Source organism: Bacillus rossius, chromosome 1, assembly GCF_032445375.1.
Source record: "Bacillus rossius redtenbacheri isolate Brsri chromosome 1, Brsri_v3, whole genome shotgun sequence".
Taxonomy (NCBI): domain Eukaryota; kingdom Metazoa; phylum Arthropoda; class Insecta; order Phasmatodea; family Bacillidae; genus Bacillus; species Bacillus rossius.
In genome coordinates, this window is record NC_086330.1 from 287,863,139 (window position 1) to 287,884,319 (window position 21,181).

The 21,181-nt window shown below is 39.0% G+C and overlaps 1 protein-coding gene across 5 annotated transcripts in view; it reads left to right on the plus strand.

Annotated features, from left to right (window-relative positions):
- The window catches only part of LOC134527701 (phosphatidylinositol 4-kinase alpha), a 213,168-nt gene that overhangs the window by 138,612 nt on the left and 53,375 nt on the right, over nucleotides 1–21,181 (plus strand). For all 5 annotated transcript variants that reach the window (XM_063360607.1, XM_063360604.1, XM_063360605.1 and 2 more), the window contains 4 exons: nucleotides 3,097–3,367; nucleotides 12,384–12,520; nucleotides 12,951–13,100; nucleotides 13,867–14,018. In XM_063360607.1, coding sequence (XP_063216677.1) covers nucleotides 3,097–3,367; nucleotides 12,384–12,520; nucleotides 12,951–13,100; nucleotides 13,867–14,018 — 710 coding nt within the window. The remainder of the gene's footprint in view (nucleotides 1–3,096; nucleotides 3,368–12,383; nucleotides 12,521–12,950; nucleotides 13,101–13,866; nucleotides 14,019–21,181) is intronic.

The following is a 21,181-nucleotide window of genomic DNA, read 5'->3' on the forward strand; positions in this document are numbered from 1 at the left end:
TTTCCGTGATATTGGCATAGATAATTAATTAGTTTATTGGAATGACTAAAACTGTAATAATTTATTAGATACCATCCAGTGGACTTTGTAAATCTCTTAATGTGTGATCTCAGGCCTAACGAAGGCAAATTTTCAATAATAAACATTAAAAAATTGTTGTAACATAATAATGGTTGGAACCAATATGGTGTTTACCAGTTCCTATCTCTCCCACTAGGTTTACATGAATTGTACAGTTGTTGCTCTTCGTGCAATTTGCAAACAGTTACAAATTCACAGCATACATCATTTACACTTTCTACAATGTTTCACCTTTTATTCGCACCAAAATAAACTGTCTATAACAAGTCTGTAAATAAATAGAAACTGTAGAATGAAGATAAGAAATGGTTGTTAAACAAGAAGTATCCTGAAAAATTAAGTTTCTCATATTCAAGAAATTCTAAGTGGATTGTTTACTAAAGCTTTTGTATGTAGGTTTCATTATATGTATATTTTTTATTGATGCATTTATAAGCATGCCATTACTTTATTGCACTTTATTTTCTTTTTGCATTAACAGTAGTTAACAATAGCATGTAGTATCTTTAGCTCCTTTAAATTATGATAATGGTTGGTCTTTGCATTATAATGTTAAATCAGTAAATTTTTAGAGAATATCTTTGAAAGGTGTAATGTTCTACATGTTGCATGGGCACAAGTTTATCCATTTAAATTTCTCACAAAGACTCTGATTAAATAAAGGATGACTTACTGTATTTACCCGCAGAAGTGTCACCCCTGTATATGGGTCGCACCTTTAGTTTTGGACAAAAAAATCCAGCAATTTCATTGTAAGGGTTGCCCTTGAATAAGGGTAGCACCATATACTATGTCTTCAGTAGAGTTCCATGGATACAAGTGAAGTCTTGTGTTCTGTGTGTCAGCTTTTTGTGTGTACGAAATATGGTACTGGTGTTGATCCTTAGTTCTTCTTTGTCTGTTTACTACGGGAGAGTTTGAGGCAGCCCACTACACCCACCTCCCTTACCCCCTCCCCCCCCCAACAGTGGTGAGGCATGGTTTGAGTGCACATGTAAGAAATGAATCAAACCATCCTTACATAAATTACTAAAATCTGCAAACTCACTAGTAGCATATACAAGGTCAGCAAATAAGGATTTTTTTAAAAACCTTGTTTTATATATATATATATATATATATATATATATATATATATAATATATATATTAGATCTAGGACTTACACCATACTTCTAATGATATCGCTGTACGTTTCATAAAAAAATATCACTGTTCTCAGGCCGACGACACACTAAGCTCGGTGTGGAGGATAATGTTTCCCCTTCCTACAGAAGGGGAGTCACACCTGTGTTGGTCGTGGTCGTCTCAAATTTACAGTCAGCTGATACTGACTGCAAGCAAAAAACAGTCTGTTTACAGCGTGTACGGTTGGGTTGTCAACATCCTGGCGGATGGTAACGGGATGCCCTGCCGAGCGGACCTCCACCCTTCCTCTGGCATGCGCTCTCGAGAGTGGGGGTGACGGTCTGGCCAATAAGAGTTCACAGCTGCCTGTATTCAAGAGGAGAGGTGCTTATAGAGGGGTGTGCCTCACAGGGCAAGAGGGCGAGAAGGCCTCTCGGCCGGCTGCAGCCAGCCTGTAGTGATGACGTGTGGTTAGAGAGACTGGTGTCCACCAGTTACAATAAAAGATCACGAAGAGTTAGATTGGAAGAGACAGACGTGGTATTGGAGTGATCAGGTGCTCGCCATTCAAGCATCTGTCATTGAAACGAGCCACTTCAGAATGTTGTAGGTTCAGCAAACATGTATAATATTCTGTAAGCACTGCTTACAATGCTTACATAGAATGTTCGCCCCTGCCCCCCTCCACCGTATACATTTACGGCCCCTTGAATTTTTGCATTACCTAACAAAAAGACAAAGAAGAAGATTACTATTTTTCATACCCTTGTTTTTCTTTTGTCTATTGTATTTTATTTTTATTTACCCATACTTTTGGCGCGAAGAAAGAATAGGCGGCAAGCTACTCTGTCAGTTCCTTATATAAAAACTATCACATTACTGGCAAACATGTGCGGGCTGGAGGAATGTAAAAGGTCCACTTACACAAACACCAATGATGGCTACAGTTTTGTCACAGAATGTTTACTTTAGTGCGTGGGCAATCTCATGCAAAACGAATAATGATTGCGATTGGTCACCGTTGCATCATAAACACTTGTCAATATAGACAAATTAATTGTTTTTGGGGCCACTTCATGGGACATTTACAGCTTTGAGAGGGAAGGAAATCTGTGAACATTGCAGCATGGCCACATGTACATACACGCACACACACAAACACACATACTTGCTCTGTTTCTGGCTGGTTTATTTTTAGATTTCCCCCTTAGCTGTCCCAGCACAGCACAACAGGTGTGTCACTTGCCAGCGCCGACTGGGCGGTCAGTAGACACTCACAGTGCTTCATTATACTGCTGAGATATTTTGATTAAACTAATTATAGTTACTCATGGGGTTATATTTATTAAAAGTCAACATAGGTTAGTTATTTACACACGTATACAACCACACATTGCAATATATATATATTTTTAACTCGAAGTGAAAAACTCGCATATGGGTTACACTGGATTTTTTTAAACTATAAATTGGCATAAAATGTGCAACCCATGCACAGGTAAATATGGAATAGTAACAGGCCCCGTTGCGATAGCTGTTTGTATTACCCCATTGTAGCTTACATTTGTGATGGTGTGACGCTTTGAATCAGGAGCCAATTGTTTTCTCATTTAAAGTATTGAGAATTGTGACGTATCACACATGTGATATCCCTATAATTATGACTATAACTTTCTTTTCTCAACAATTTGTTTGACATTATTTTGCAAGATGTCAAAAATAGTTTAAATCCAGTTACTTACATTTGAATGAAATATGTTCTATGTTAAAATATATTTTAGGTCTACAAACCATGAAGAAAACAATTTTTGCAGTGATGCATAGTCAAGATATGTTGCTGAAAGTTTGCCCCAGCAACCCAGTAAACAGGCCATACTCTCTGTTCCAGACCAGCACTCTGGACAAGCGGCCGCGCTGCGTCAAGAGTGACTCGTCACGCTTTGTGTCGACGCTGAACCTGCGTGGGCGGCACGCGGGTGAGGTGGCCGGCATGCTGGCCGGAATCGCGGCCGAGGACGGAAGCGGGGAGGCGGGTCGTGCTCGCTCCGTGCTCCTGGCACGCCTCGTCGATGATGTGTGGAGTGCGTGTGCCCAGCGTAGTAACGCGGCTCATCGCGGAGCACTCTGGCGGGCCACGGCCATGCTCATCTCCACGGCCGGTGAGCGACACTTCCCTGCCCTAGGACAATGTGAAACTCACAGGGTTAGTTCCTTGGAATTTTCCATGGTTGTTTCCTTCAACATTACTTGCCAGAGCTTTAATGAGATGCTGTCTTTAATGACCTTATTTACTATTAGGCCAAAATTGCTATTATACATAAAAATGATGCTGAATAAGAAGATTTGCTTACTCCAGGCCTCTACAAATGCTCTGAAAGTTTAGGAGCCAGGCACAATGCCTAGGAAAATACACTTGTGAGCAGTTCTACTTTTAGATTTAATTCAAACTTTGAAGTACTAAACTGTACCTATATTGAAACCTGGTAGAGTATCAGTAATTTGAGTTAACTTATTGGAGTTAAGTGCTGTCCCAGTTTCTCATAACCAGTCATTTCTGTACAACAAGATTTTGTTATTAAAAAAGTTAGCTGATGTTTTCAAAACCACCACTATGTAGTTAATTCTTTGTATCTTGGCAGATAGTTGCCAGTAAGGAAAAGTTAGGCTTCATGGCGACTTCGTGCCTGAGATTTGTAATGCCCTGGCTTATCCTTTCAGAATCCTTAAATGAGTATGAGTCACCAGACACAAAAATAGTTAATTTTCATGTATGACTGAGGGGTGCAGAGATTTTATAAAGATGACTATCTCTGTGATTAGTTTAGTAGGATCTTATGTTGCACGGTTATCGCCCTCTTCTTCCATTCCTACCCGAGGGTGGAAAAGTAAGGTAGACAACCTTCTGCAACTGTGTGGCAGGTGGCCAGACTGGCTGCTGCCGGAGAGACTCCTCTCGATGGCCCTGGTGTGGGCGTAGCTGGTATGCTCTGTCGGGTGTTAGGCCGTGCTGCAGTGTACCAGCTCCTCAGCCAGCCAGGCTCCAAGGGCTTTCCGTCGCTCCACTTCCATACCCCCCCCCCCCCAATTATGTTAGGCATTAAGGCCGAGCAGGGTAGGTCCAAGGAGAGGGGGTGTAGAAGGTTTGCTGGTGGCTGCTGATGCCTGTTCGATCAGGCCTGTGGTGGTGCGGTGTACTGTGGAGGCGTTCCTGACCAACAACCCCATCCTCAGGTGTGACTGTTTTCCCGGCAGCCAAATGTGGTGGAATATGTCCAGGTAGTTGTGGCAACTATGGGTGGTGGATTCACATTGAGAGGTTTTCCTGGCGAACCACTTTCGTGAAGTACTCCAGCCACTGAGAACCCACCCCATTGCTGTGTGGGCAAGGAACGAGGCAGGGTGCAAGGGTCGAACCTAAGTCACCGAACCATGTCGCCTATCCTTTCCCTCGAGGTTGGCGGGGTGCCGGCGAAGGGCCTAGTTGGGGGAGAGATAGCTTGAAGTCAGTAGAGAGAGTTACATGTGAAACGAATGGACTTACTTAAATGTATCTCACAGTGGGCAACAGATTTGTAAGATTGGGGTTGTATTTATAATGCTGATGTGTAACAGATTTGTAAGATTGGGGTTGTATTTATAATGCTGATGTGTGGGTATGACCTATAATGGAAAACAAAATAATTATTTGGGCACTTGAAACTATATAAAATGTATTTTTAATGTTTGGTAATATGAATTCAATTGTGGCTGATGGCTTTTATAAGTATTACTGCATTAATAGTAACTTAAACACTGTAACACTTACTATTACTAAAATTACAATATTAATTTTGAATAAATTAAAATTTATTTAACTTGTACAGAAATAAAAATTTAATTTAATTTTAATGATTGATTGATACTCTGTACATTTACAAAACAAGATGTAACAGTGATTTTAATACCAAGATTTTATGAATTAGCGAAATTGTTATGTATCTCCACCATTTGATGGTACCCTGGTGCGAAAGTACTGTTATCAGCTATAGAGGTTTTGAAAAATGTAGAAAATTGTATAGCTTTCGAAGCCAGGCCATTAACACGCACACATTGCAACAAATCATTGTACTATTAGTAGTCTCGGCAGCTCACAGTCTGAGAACAGAGGTGTAATACGTTCTGGACCCCTGGATGCGTCGTCTAGACACCCAGGCGTGCAAGGCTATCAAAGAAAACTATTCTACAGGCGATCTCTGGAACCCTGTATTGGAAGAATGCAACTCCTTCAGGCAGGTGTAAAGTCTATTATGGCTGTGATCCCATGGACGAAGACTAACGATCTGATGTAGGGACAGGGCAGTGATGTGTAGGTGATAGACAACTGGCACGAAAGTTCGGCTAGATCGTTATACTTCTTAACTTTATGACGATACAAATATGACAAATATTTTCCGGAACTGCCTCTAACACAAACATCTACACACTGCAGAAGCCGGTAACTTCGTGGTCCCTGTGCAAGATCTCGAAAGGTTCAAGATTGCCCCTCGCACAGAAACCGTCTTGCCTCGTTGACAACCATAGCTGAAATCCCACTCATAATTGTGGAATGTTTCAAATTTATTCATATTGTTACGAACGTGACATTGGCCGGGACACGTGCAGGTGCAGAGCTGGCTGGCGACTGCCGCAATATATGTGCCGTGCGCGCCTGGAATATAATAAGGATTGTCGCTTTCCCCCCCTCCTTCCCACCACTCCCCGCCTTTGACACGTAACTGACACCGGACAGCTGTGGAGTTACGGGAGCTGCCGACACGTGTTTCGAGAGATTTCTGCCGTCGGGATGGTGGGGAATTACGCGACTGGCCCTAGCCATACTCGGGAGTTCTGGAAGGTGTTTGGGCCGATATATACGTGCCCGGGATGCCGGCCAGGAGTCAGTGGAGTTCAGAGAGAGAGAGTTCAGGCGGAAGTCTTCCTGCGGGGGAACTTCCGGGCGATAGTGCCGCGGGTGTGGCAGAGTGGCAAAGTCCTTGGACGAAGGTTCCAGGGCAGGGAGTGAGTGAGTTCAGTGGACTCGGGAGTTTTCCTGCGGCGGAGTTCCCGGGTGATAGAGCGGCGAAGTCCCTGGAGGAAGGTTCCAGGGCGAAGAGTTCAGTTCCGGGCGATAGTGTCGCGGGCGTGGCGGAGTTCCAAGCAAAGTTCTGAGCGAGGCGTCGAGTGGGATCTCGGCGAAGGCAAGTGCGTCGGCGGCGGCGAAGTGCGGCGACGGAGTCCTGCGGCTTAGATCCACGAGGGCCGCTGCGGTGAGAGTTGCGCCAGAGGTGCGGCCCAGCGAGGTGGGTGGATTGTAAGAAACGAGAGACTGGTGAAGCAACATTTTTAAGTGCAATTGATTATTTGGCAATTTTATAAGATTAATTGTAAGTGACATAAGTAGTAGCCATCAATAAAACTGTGTGTGTAGTGAAATCTATTAATTGGGCTATCCTTTACGAACCTGCGGTAAATTGTAACAATTCTAAACAACCAAGGAAGGTTGATACATAGAGGATTATTTTCAACCACTATTTCTACTTGGAAGCTAATGCAAAGCTGTAGAACCAATTATGTAAATGTATTGAATAACAATGAAACTATGAGAAATATAGTTGTAGTCATACGGCTGCATTACTGACTTCACACGTTAATATATAAGAATAAAATATTATGCTTTAGCACAACAATAAGTATGAGAGAGAGATTAATTAAACATTTTAAAATCAACCATGTAAGTATAATCAATCAATGCTTACAGCATGAAGCTATTGATGAGAGTTTTATTACAATTTTCAGTACTACACCCTGTAGTGCCAACTGCTCTAACTATCAACCCTAGCGGTGAAGTTTTCCGGAGATGGCGTCTGGACGTCCGAAGGCAGCACAAGGCGTCTGAAGGTGGCTGCTGGCGGAGGCAGCACAAGGCATCAGAGCATGGGCAGTGAGAGCGCAGGAGGCTCAGTAGGGCTCACGGCCCTGGGACAATTTGTCGTTTACAATTTTTTTTCATAACCTAACTGAAACAAAGTTTTTTTTTTTTGGGGAGAGTTCTGGCTTAGTACGCTTGGGTTTTAGCCATGCAGAGAGAGGAAAATGCATTGTGTGTTTTGTTTGGGAATTGGCCAGCTGTGGCAGGAATAGATGCTTCTGACTAACTCCCCTATCTTAAGATCTAGCCTATAACTACATAGTTAGTTGGGCGCAGGTAAAACCTGCATAGACACAGGGAAAACCCTGGGCAAATTCATGCCGGATTAAATATTGAAAGTATTAAGCAGGCAGGTTCAATACAGGACAAGAAAGATAGTCCGAAAGAAGAGTTGGTCGGGACAGAAAGTTTCAACCATGCTGGGGTCGGGAGCTTGGACCTTGCGCCCACATTGGCATTTGTGCGCGTCTGGATTGGGACCAGTGGTCGCCTTTCAGGCTGCCAGTCAGCACGTGTGCTTGAGACCAAGAAAGAAATTGATGTTGAATGCATACAAGAAGAAATTATATTAAGTTATTTTACGTTAATTAATTGTGAGCTGGCACGTTGGATCTCACTCCAGAAGGGATAGAGCGGCAGTTCGCCTTTTGCCAGTAAAAGGCTGTTGGCACTTAGTGAAATTATTCAGTCTGTTGTTGCAAAACTCTAACCCAGCATCTACGCTTCAGAAGCTACGTGTTAATTAATTTAAAATGCCTAACTGTAAGTTGGTGCATTGGGATACACTCAGGAAAGGATAGATGAAGTTCAACCTGTCGTGAGTAGGCAGTCGGTTGGTTAGAGAAATTATCCAGTCCTTCATGGCGAGGCCCTAGCCTCAACTTCTACACACTTGTGATATAAGGTGTTGTAGGGGGTGAAGGAAAGCTTCATCAATGTTAAGAACTTTCAGCATACTTGTGTTGGGTGTGCCAGGATATTTATTTTGATTGTCCTGCTCAATGTTAAAGCATAGGGCAGAGTTGTCTCACTTGCCTGCAATGCCAGGGTTGGGGTTGGCTCACGGGAGGTTTCAAGGCTCAGCCAACCATAGAACACTATGGTAGTCAGTGCGCAAGCACCATTTTAAGGTGTTTAAAAATCCGTATCTCGTCAGGATCATAATTACTGAGAGATGAAACAAATGTGTTAAGATTAATTGCATATTTAACGTAGAATTGAGTTGTGCAGACATAACAACTATGTGTTTTTTCTGTGTTTGTCTTGTGATGCAGTGCCTCTACTAGGCTGTATCTGGGGGCATCTGTAGTGATTTTAATACATCTATTCTGAATTCACTGCAGTTTGAGGTTTGTGTTGACGGCTATTGCCCACACAGCAGCAGTGTATGTAATTATTGGTCGGATGGGGGCTTTGTAAAGCAGTAGTCTGTTTAGAACTGAGATGCTGCAGTGCCTGTTCATTACTGGGTAGAGTGCATTCATTCTGCCGTTTACCTGTCCTCGCTTCATGTCGTGCATCCGCTACAGTAGTTTTCAGTCCATTAGGACATTGAGATATTCAGCTACGTCTTTGAAGGGAATGTATTTATTAAATAGATTTAGTTGCAGCCTGTATCTGGTTTGTTAGATGTTTTTACAAGTAAACACCATGGCCTCTGATTTCGTAGTGTTTATTGTAATTCTCCAGTTAGTGCACCACTGTTGCATTGCATTTAACACAGTTTTCAGCCTGTTAATGGCTAAGTGAAGGTTTTGTGACCTACTATACAGGACTCTGTCATCTGCATAGCAGCCTATTTTAACAAGACGATGCTCTGGTTTAGGCATTTCGCTTACGTAAATATCAAACAGTACAGGGTATTCTGAAGTATGCTGCTGTGTGGCACTCCTGCATTTATCGGTTTTAGGTCAGATTTAGAGCTTTCCTTGGAGACTCAAAATGTTCTGTCAGCTAAATATGAAGACATTAGTTTTATATAGCTGCCAGGAAAGCCTGTTTAGGATAGTTTTTATATTAAGCCTGCATGAAAGACTCAATTGAAGGCTTTTTGTAATGTAGCCACTTCATAATCCCTTACATTAAAGCTGCTTATTTCCTCAGTGAGTACTACAGAAACCAAACTGCTAATCAGGCAGAATATTGTGTTCCCATATTTGTCGACTGAGTCATTGTAACAGTGTACACTCTGCCACTTTCCAGAGTGTATTTAGTAGGCAGATTGGCCTGTTGTTTAGCAGGAGTGTTTTATCTTTGCCAGGGTTGTGGAAGATAGTTACATTAGCTTGTTTCCATTGGGAGGGATGAAATGCAACCTGAGCAGGCCATTGATGCACGCAGCTAAGTATTCAAGTGTTTTGTCAGGGAGTTGTTTGAGAACAACAGTTTAAATGCTGTCATTTCCTGGAACCTTCCAAGGCTTCATACATGTGATACTCGTTTTGTTTCCTCTGTGTGTGTCAGGTGTTGCTGGGATGTGGTTGGTTGGTGTAATTTAATATGTAAATCTCTGTATATTCACGCATTGAATTACCTGTCGCTTGGCTGTTGGTACGGTTGGAATGCTGTTTCTAGTGTATTTGCAAAGGCTTGTGCTCTATCTCGGGGCTGAAAGACAACTCCAGTATCAGTTTGTAGGTTTGGAATTTCTTCAAATTTGTTTAGAAGCATCTAGGCTGGATCTTGAACTTGTTATGGAACTTGAGTTTGGCTACTTTTGCCTCTTTATGTGTTAATTCGCCACTGTACAATTTATTTGGAAATTATTTATCGTAATTCATCTATTGGTCGTTTATTTTTTTGCTGCTTAAGTCGTGTGTATTCCCAGTGGAGGCAGTTTTTCCATGACATTATGGTGCTTATATATGGTACAGTTAAGCTCCTTTTCTGGAATATACATGGCTATGTTATCCTGGATTTTAGTCACAAGCTCAGTGATCACAGCCTCGAGGTGGTCAGTGGTTGTAATATTTATTTCCGTTGTATACAGAAGATTATTTGTTAGATGATTTTGAAAACTTGATCAGTCAACTTAATAATCCTAGATTTTGCATAGCGGGTTCGTGGTCGTGTCTGCATCATAAAAAATTAAATGTGCTGGTAAGTGGTCTGATGACATATAATGCACCACAACTAGTTCAAACCCTATATTGACTCGTTTATTAATTGCGGTATTAGAATATCCGGTATAGTGTTTAGTCTACCAGTCATATGCGTTGTCTCAGAAGGAGCATGAACATGATAGTTTCTAGTCAACTGATGGTTGAAAAGCAGTCTGCCATTAGCTTTTGACTGTTCCATTCCAGGTGTTTGGCATTAAATTGCCTCTAGCCAGAACAGAAGGGCCGGCTTCATAGCGTGTCCTACCTGGTCAGGCGTTCATTGAAATTAATTTTACTTGTTGTTTGTTAACTGTGAGGTATATGCCAACTGCTTCATAATTAGGAAACTGGGGGAGCTGGCATTCTGAGTGTTTAATACTCTTGTGCACAGCTGTGGCAATGCCCCCCTCCCCTGTTATTCTAATCCCGCTAGTAGATAACATAGTCATGGATGGTGTGCTGATCTGTCAGTTGCAAGTGTGTCTCATTAATTGCCGCAATTTTAATTTTAAATTTTCAGGTGATCTATGAATTTCGGCATTACTTCCGCGTGCATTCCAGAACAAAATAGCATGTAACTTATTACTATCGGCCGATCAGGTTGTTTACTGTCTAGGCGTTGTATTTTCTGCCGTTTCTGGCTGGCGGGGACATGCATGGTGAACACGAAGAGGGATGAAGGCTTCGGTAGGTCGGTGCACTTCGGCGCTGCTCGTCCCATCCCTCCTTCCAAGGCTCTGGAGGGCTGGCAAGCAGCTGGGCATGCGGCAGCTAGCTGGCCTCCAGGAGCCGGCAAGGAACAGCGGGGGAACTGACTTCAGTTACCTTTGATTGTGGCACGGGCACGCGGCATGCCTATGAGCAAAGACTTAAGGTCATGGGACCTGGGTGACGACTTGGTGCTCATTAATTTTAGACATGCCAGAATTCTTGGGTTCGTAATGATGGCTCCAGCCACGTGAGTGCGACCCATGACACTGTGCTTTGCTATAAGAGATGTTCAGTTGAAATGCAAAACTTGAGAAGATATTTTGATCTTGGTGTTCTGTAGGTCGTGTGTTTGAGTTCCACCTAGTGCAAGCATGTGAGGCTCCTATTTGGGTCATAAGCCATTATTCATGTTAGTTTACCTTTAGTGGACCAACATCATCTGTTGACAGAGAGTTTATTAATTTGCTAAGCTGGAAACATATAAGACACAGATTATTATTTGTTGCTTTTACTCTTGGCTTGGATTGCCAAAATTAATTAAATGAAGTGAAGTGTTGCCTAAGTAAAAAAAATTCAATTATTGTAATAAATACATTTAATTCAATACACAAACTATTAAGTATAAGTGTTCTTTGAATCTCCCGCTTTATTTATCAAACTGAAGGTTGCAGTCTGAAGATCACACATATTGGCTACTTCTGGCTCATTATTAATAATAAATGCCAGTGTTATGTATTCAGATTATCTTTTGTTTCCAGGAAAGAAGTCAGTGGAGAACAAATGTTTCTTGTGTAGTTTACAAGACATTTTTGTTTTGTGTTATTTAATCATCCCATAATATTTTAGCTTCTAACGTAGGAACGTAAGTACACACACAGTCTAAATTAAATTTTTGTCAACTCTGAGGTTATTAGAGAACGTAACACTCAAGGACGTACTGCCAAAACCGACCAAGCAAAAAAGTGGCAGAAGAATAAGTTAACTTCATCGATTTTTAGTTATTGAGACTTGGTCAGTCAGAATAGCGACATTTTGATTCGTTGTATACTGATTGAGATACTGACTTAGGCATTTTTTCGAGTTATATTTTGCCCCTTTATTAGGCAGATAGTAATTTAATGTCATTTTCCCCACTACTTGACAGTATTTGCCAGTATACCGATGTTATGGAGATGGGAAAAGCATTGGCCATGGTTTTATTTTTAGGAACCATCCAAGGATTTGTGTGGAGTATTTCAGTAACCACGGAGAGCAGAAACACGGACACGTGGAGAGCAGAAACACGGACACGTGGATCAGCAAGGAAACCTGCATTCTCGTAATAGCGTAGCGAGTTAAATGTTTCGCCATTGCACCACCTCACTTTATGGAAGATACCAAGATGACAGGGCCTGATGCTCTCTATGTGCTCTGCAGGGGTGCACCGCAATCTGCTGCACGCGGTGGCCTGGTCGCAGGTGGAGCTCTTCACGGAGGTGGCGATGACGACGGCCATCGAGTGCTGGCAGTGGCTGGTGACGGCGCGGCCTGACCTCGAGCTCCCGCTGCTTCAGGTGTAGACTGACTTGGCTTACTATCAGCAAACACAGGTGGCTCATGCGCTTGTTTCAGGGACCAGGGCTAAAAAAATTTTTAGGATGGGTCAAATCCCAGTTTTCTCAAATCTGAATCTTGAATTAAATTTCAGCAGATTTCCAAGTGTTAGTGTATGTGCAATTCAGATCATAGCTAGCCGGTGATATCTGGATTGTGACAAACTTGGGCTTCTCTTACTACCTGTATGTAATATTTTATTGATTTTTAAAATTTTATAATTTCGGACATGATACATTTTTACAAAATTCTTGCATGCCACCTGAAGATACTTTACAGCATACTAGTGTGCGACGGCACAGTGTTTGGGGAAACTCTGGCCTGATCATTGCTCAATGGCTACAGGTATTAACTGTGCAGCTTTATCTAATTGCAACTCTGTGACCGCAGGAGATGTTCTCCGCCTGGCAGTGCTCCATCGACAAGCGCCTGGGACTGTTCTCAGAGCATGAGGAGGAAGTGAGCCCGCTCGCCGCATATGAGGGCTGTCGGCTGGTGCCTTCCCCTCCATTCATCGCCCCACATGACATCTGGATACAGGTGGGCCATCTCGCTAGACTCCTCCCATTCCCATTACAAGTTTGATACTAAGAATTTATTTTTTTTAAATTAATTTTTGTTTTATCTCCTTGATGACAAGATAACTCGAGATGAACAAACGCTGTACATGTCAGGAAAAAGTTTTCGGGAAAAGTATTTGTGGGGAAATTTTCTGGTAAATTACCGTAAAATTTTTTCAATGAGTTATGTTTTCACAGACAAAAACAAATAAATTTTATTAACTTTTTTTATACAAGCAGAACCAAGTAAAACATACATTTTGTAATTCTTTAGTACCTAATGGCTCACTTAACATTTTTGACTTGGATAGGACCCATGCTACCCTTTGCCAACTAATAAGTAAAAAAACATTTTTTTTTAAACATTACCTAACCAATTTTCAGAAAATAAATTTTTACAAAATATAACCACGTATCTTAAATTCTGTAATTTTATGTTGGTAATGTAAAACATAAAATTTACAGAAAAACATTTGGTTTTATTTATACAGAAATTTTCTGTACAGTGACAATTTTCCTCTGAAAATTGTTCAATCACATCTCTAGGAAACACATCTGCCATGGCTGTAGTAATATCCCAGTATTTGCCTAGTATATCATGTAAAACCAATATAATGAAGGCTGGACCAAAATTCGAACCAGAGTCCTCCCAAACATTGCGCCGTTGGCACCGCCACGATCTGATATACTGGTCATTGGTCTGTGCGTGAAGCCTACAACCTGAACGGGTGCACATGTGGTTGCAGTTCCTGACGGAGCTGGTGGAGGCAGCCAAGTACTGCAGCCAGGAGAAGGTTGAAATGATCGCCATGCTGCTTCACCGCTCGCTGCCCATGACGGTCGGTGCAGAGGACTTCCACCTGAACCGCCACGCGGCGGCTCTCGGTGCCCGTTTCAAGTACGTGTTTGCTTTCTCCACCCTCTCCCTCGTCCACCAGCAGGTCCAGCTTCAGGGAAGAAAGGTAGAACCAGGAACTGTCAGGGAATTTTAAAATTGGAAAAATGAGGTTATAGTTGGGAACATATATGTTATGTGAGGGAATTTAAATGAAATGGTAATACAAAAATTCATTCTGTATCACCAAACCATTAGCTGTGTCATTCATATTGTATCTAGGTTCAATCTCTATGTTTCAATGCCGTTGTGCCAAGTATTCTCGAACAGAGGAGAATTTTATGATCCTTTAGGCTAAATTTGGTCTGTGATGGTGCTTAAGAGTGTAATTTGAGAAACATGGTGCATAAACTTGGTCCATAAAAATATTTATATTTTTTAATCACTTATTTTTTTAAGATACAGTATTTACCCATGTATAAGTTGCCAATTTTTTATTTGCCCATTTTTAATGTAATAAATGTAATGCTATCTTATGGGTGTTTTTCATTTTTGGTCCAAAAAAATTAATATTTCACTGTGTGGTTGAATATGTGCATAAATAAATAGCCTATACTTGTATTTAATAAATATATCTCTATTAGTGAGTGTAATATGTTTAGTTAAAATATCTCAGGAGTGGTGTGAAGTTCCATGAACAGCACAGTTATTGTGTGTCTGCCACGTCTGCTGCAAGCCCAGTTGGTGCCGGCAAGTGATGTTTCGGTTGGGCTGTGCTGGCATGGGGGGGAAAATCTTAAAATAAACTAGCCAACAAGAGAGAATATGTGTGTGCGTGCGGGTTGGCTGATTTAAACCACGATGGTTTAAACTATGTTTTAAACCAAGTGTTTTTTTTTAAAAAAAAAACCAAGGTTTTTTTTAAAATATATATCTATTTTTTTTAAGAATATCTTAATTTTTTTAATGAAAGGTCTAATTCCTCTGTAATAACAACAAAATGTTTGATCATCAATGTTTCTTGTGATTTATAGGAATAAAAAATTATATAGCTATTAATCCAAAATCTTATGGTTAAAATTATCTGAATAAGTATAGATCATACCCTGCTAAATACGTACCTACTTTTTAAAAATTAAAAACATTAAATAGTTCATTCTTATTCCGTAGGAAATCCCTGACTGTACTTCATATCCCTTATTCTATGGGGAACACTTGTTCTACGTATGTAGAATCTTCCTCCTGTTAGGAAATACCCCTTTCTGTGGTTAAGTCATATTCAGACAGGGTTGGGAAAAAAATACAGTTTTATTTTTGCTAAAAAACCAAGTTTTTTAGTTTTAAACCAGGGAAGTCACCAAGCCTAAACTAGAAATAAAAAAATTAGGCTATTTTAAAAAGAAAATCAGAAATTTTTGCTTGTTTGTTTCATTTTGCAAACAACTTTATGCAACAGAAAAATTTTCAATAAAATTTTAACTTGAGAAACGTAAAATACAAAACAATCTGATCATAAAAAAACAATAACAAACGGGTATATTCAGTTCAAAGATTAATGAATGCACATAATATGAGATCCGTACCTTGGTAAAGCGCATGCACCATTTTCATAATCATTGCTATAGAGCATCCCACTCTTAGATTGCAGTGTGGAAGTAAATGGGTGCATTCTCTCTCTCTCTAACACACGCCGATTGCCGTTAGCGCTGTCCTTGTTTCTTCGTGCGTTGTTGCCAAATATCAAACAAAATTAAAATTTTAATTTTTGTACCAAGCTATTTTTCATATTGTATAGCATCGAAATACACATAAGTCAATGCTTATTTTGAATACTTAACAATATTTTAAGTGTCCGAAAAAATTAAAAAAACATAACTTATTCACTGCGAACTGTTTTGAAGTATTCTGAGATGTTTCACATCAAAAACAAAAAACCTACTTGTGTATTCCATACAGATTTTTTTTATTAATAAATTAATGCCTTAGGACGCCACCGAACAAATGTTAAGACAAAAGCTATACAGGTTTCACTTAAATAATTTTTTTAATATATTAATATGCATTTTCTCACAAACTGACACATCAAAAAGTTGACCAGCGGAAAACTTTTTTTCTATTAAAGATAGATGGGAATCGAAAGCGTAAAAAATGTTCACAATGAATTGAATTAGTTTTTAAAAACAGCTCGATCTCAATTGCTTCTACAGTTTCCATGGAAATAGCTGTTAAAGATATGTCTTATCAGTACAAGAGCGCGCTGCAATAGAGGTTTCTCTCGCAAGCTGCCGTCGTAAGAGGAAACAGGGTCGTGTGTTTAGATAAGTGGGGTTCTGTCCTGCAAGCAATTTCAAATACATGGCTTCCTTAGTCAACCATGTATTTCCTTAGACACTCATTTCTGAAAACCAGCCTGCCAGTTAGTATCGCGTCTCGCGACCAAGCAACGCGTTGTGTCCGGTGACTCGTTACAGTTATCATTTTGACAAACAAATTATATATTAACATACGTGATTTTATTTTATACATTTATTTTTATTACGTACATATAAAATATGGAAGTTAGAACACCGAAAAGAAATTATATCGGTAGGCTACGCGGGAGGGAGCGCAAGATTGTGTTGAATGTATTTGAGTATTTTTCAAAAAATATGAGTGTGTGCAATGCAATTAAGGGAGCTTACCATTCTTCTGGTCAGCTCTGTGCTACTCTTATGGAAGGGGTATCAACATTGGTCAGCGGTAGCGATAGTGATTAAAAGGTATGTGATGTTATTAATTTCTTAATGAAGTTAACGTTACATTTATCGTATAAATTCCTATGAATGAAATGTGTGTGAACAGATTCTTGTTTAAGTTAAAGTTAAAAAAAATTCCTTATCGGCACAGCCTAAAGGCGCAGGAAGATTTTGATGATTATATTTCTTTACATTAGAACAAAAAGGGATTTTTATATCCTTAAACCCATATTTTTTTCTTCCCCTTGCAGTAATGGTTACAAAATATATTTTAATCGAATCTTGAACATAATATGTAAAATTTATCAAATAAATACGAAGGAATTTAATAGCGATGATGGTAGAAAATTTTGAATTATTTTTCTATCCCTCTCAACACCAAGCATCTTATCAAACATTGTTTTTGACAAAGTTTTGGAAAATAATTATGATATTTACAAACAAGTTAAACAGATTTAAGGCAGTTACGTTTTTTTTTGTCCGGTGAAAATATTTTTCGAACCCATGTAGTTATGGCTGGTCGTATCAGAAATTTATTTAGAAAACATTTTTTGGCATTAGGTACTCCGAGTTATCATACGTTAAAACGGATGCGAAATTTTTCATATTATGGGAGTTGTTGCGATTTTTCTGTTTTTCAAAAAATCTTCCCCATTTCGACCCAATTGTTCGGATTTTTCCCATAACTACTCGACCGAGAATTTCCATTACCGTATTTTATTTATCATTTTGGACAAGACTTGTCCAAAAATACGGCATTTATCGGGCCCATGAAAAAAATAATATATATATATATATATATATATATATATATATATGGGATTTTTAGAACATAAAAGAAAACTGTTAGAAATTTTCATCTACAATAGGTAGTTTTTATTTGAAATTTATATAAAAGTGGCATTATTACAAATGTATATGTGTAATAGTATAAAATATTATAAATTACGATATGATTTCTTAAAATGCTTCTTGTTCGATCCGAATTACAAAGAAACACATCTCCTGAAATTCGTAATGTGTTAGAGATTTGGCAACAGCGCGCGCCATATGCCATGTACTGCAATCTAAGAGTGGGACGGGCTATAGTTTGCGCCACTAGTCTCGCTTGGTGCTGGCTATAGATGCTACTAGCGAAGTGCACAGTCTTCCTGATACTATCCATATCTATGGTGCGATAAAGTTATTTTCTTACGTTTGCAAAGGTAAACAATGAACGTTTTTCAAAATAAAAGCTTAAAAACGTAGTTTATCAGGAGGAATATAGCAAAAAAATTTGTGAATTTTAGGACTTTTCCGCTTCGTAAAAACGTATGAAACGGGAAATTAATTATTTTATAAGTGTATGTTCCGGGAAAGTAAACCATTTTAAAAAAATATAGTACTTTCGGCGGGACCAAAATTAATCGGCGTATGACACGGGAAAATGTATGAAACGGGAACGTATCATCGAGGTTCTACTCTAATTGTATTTTGTACGATGGTGACTCAAAACTTAATTCAATACAAATGAACAAGCATTCAGGTATCGAAAAATGTATCGAACTTACAGTTTCGATAGGTACTCGATACTTTGCGATACCGTCAAGTATCGAAGGTACCGAGGTATCGAAGTACCGAAGTATCGAAAATCCCATCACTAATTAACTTCAAGCATGGCAAGTTTTTGGCATTCAGATCAGCTTCAAGTTGGGCAATGGCAACAGAACTCCTAGAATAGTGTGCAACAATACTGCGACCTTTAGCTAGTACCTTTTTGACATTTTCTGACTGATCTATACCATCTTTTATTGCCAGCTGGAGAGAGTGAGCAAAACATGGTCTATGTATCCACTTAGTATTCTCAATTGCAGAAGGTAGATTTCGTGCATTGTCAGTTATTATAAATATTTTCACAGTATTGTGTTCTTCAGGTCCAGGAATGTTCCAGGTGGCAGTCATATCTGACAGGAGTTTCCTCAAATTAGCAGATGTGTTTGAGCCTTCAATTGCAACAATTCCCAAAGTAAATGTTTTATAATTAAAGTCAACTGCATAGTGTCATGTCAGTGAAGCATAACTGTATGTTGCTCGTGACTTCCAACTGTCAAACTAATGGAACCAACTTGGGCAATATCTTTTTCAAGGACACATTTGATTTTTTCTTTTTCGTTTGCATACATAGTAGGCACAACATTTCTCAAGAAGGTTGTACTCGATGGAACTACATAGTTTGGTTTTAAATTATATATCAAATCCCTAAATCCCTGTTCTTCCACAAAACAGTACCTAAGGCAGGAATGATGAAACAAGCATGCGAGCAATAAGATTTGTTACCTTCTTGGCTTCATTGCTACTTGGATCCATAGGAGTTGTTTTTGAAAACTTAGATGTGATTTTTTGCCTCATGAGAATTTTTTCCCTGCTGAAGCTTTACTTGATTATGGACTGTATTTTACATTTCTGGTGGTTTTATTATATGTATATATGATGATGAATTCATATCTTTCATTAATATAATGCAATTATTTACACATTATGTATTTAAGTTTTAATCTGACATTGTGCTGGTATGCTAGATTGAAAAAAAAAATTATTAATGCCATTCCCTTTTCATACACTTTCCCGCATCATACACCATTTTTGTGCCCTCCGTTGAAAAGTGTATAACAGGGGTTCTACTGTATTTAATGTTTTTAATTTTTAAGAAGTATTTAGTAGAGTATGATTAAGGTATAAAAAATTAATAAATATAATTTTAATTAAATGTTCTTAATTAGGATATAATTTTTCCCCTGTAAATCACAAAAAACATTAATGACCAAACATTTGTGTTATTAAAGAGAAATTAGACCTTTCATTAAAAAAGTTAAAACATTCTTTAAAAAAAATATATAAAAAGTTTGATTTTTTTTTTTTTTTTTTTTTTTTTTTACATAAACCACTTTTTTTAAACCATTGTAGTTTAAATCAGCCATTCAGATGTGCAGAGTTGCTGGACTTCAATTCTTTGATGCTGTAACTTCACTGGTTCAACATGAGTGGCAGAAAGCGGGATATTGTATGGCTTTTATTTGAAGAAGTTAAGAAGTCAAGAAAGGGTGTGAGGGCCAAATGTAAAAAACATGGCAACGAACTTGAGGGTCAAGTTATCAAAATAAAAAATCACCTCTAGAGAAAGCATCCAAATTTGTATTTCTGTTTAAAGCATTCAACAAAAACAATCTACAGTGATGTGATATGACCTGCAATACAAACAGGAAAGAACAAGCTTAATTTTTTTTAACTGATAAACCACAAGACCGAAGGGAAAAGTTTGTGTGTGTTTTCTTTAAGCATTTATTAATGAAATTTAAGTTTGGCGAGTTTATTCTGTTATACACACTGCAGTACTGTCACAGTTTTTCTTTTCTTTTAGTATTTTAACAATATATTTGTGCAAACTCTTTGGTAGGTATTAGAATCATCAGTTGATAAATTGATTTAATAAAACACACACACACACACACACACATATGCATAGTTTGAGTGTGGTGAGAGCCAAAATAATTAACACAATAGAAAAACCTGGTTCAAACCAAAAAAACCTGGTTTTAACCAAAAAAACGTGTTTAAACAAAAAAAAACTGGTTGTTAGGTTTTTTTAAAAATAAACCTGTTTTTTTTCCAACCCTGTGTGTGCGTGAGGCTATGGGTCAGTATTGATGGTTCTGCCTCCCTCTCTTCGTTTTAATATCCCTTGAACTGGCACGTACACAATTAATGTGTCTAGCAAAGAGGTATTTATGGTGCAACTGTGCCCAAACATTATTGTTTTTGCATGAGATTCCCAATGCTTTTTAACTGAACATTCCATGATATAACTGCACCTTTTGTATTGCTCCAACCTGACACAAGTTTGCCAGTAATGAGCTTGATAGTTTTTAAAGAAGAAACTGACAAGAGTAGCTTGCCACCTTTTATCTCTCTACGGCAAGGGGAGGGTAAACAATAAAATACAATAGACAAGGGAAACTCGGATATAAAAAATAGCAGTCATCTTTGTCTTTTGTTATGTAGTGAGGGAATTGGAGGGGATGTAAAAGTTGTGGGATAGATTATTATAAAGTAGAGCGCTGGTAAGTTTTATTGAACAAATAAACACGCCATCTGTCAGGGTATACTGTATCTTTGTTGTGACTGCAAATTATGTGCTGTTTAACCTAGAACCGAGATACAATTTTCAAAAACAGGAACCAAACCAAAACCAGGGAAAAAAAGAATGACCGACATGTCACTACTCAAAAACGAACAATTTCATGGTTTTATTACAAAAATGAGGTTAATTTTGGTGTTTTATTGTGATTTGCAAAATTTATGTGCCCATAACCATCACTTTCTGCATAGTTCACTGGCTGTGTGTTATTATGTCGACATTTTTTAGTGTACGTTATGACCATGGCAGTGTAAGGAAGAAGTGTAAAATTTTAGCTTCGCTGTATTCTGTAGATAATGTAATGTTTTGATCAAGTA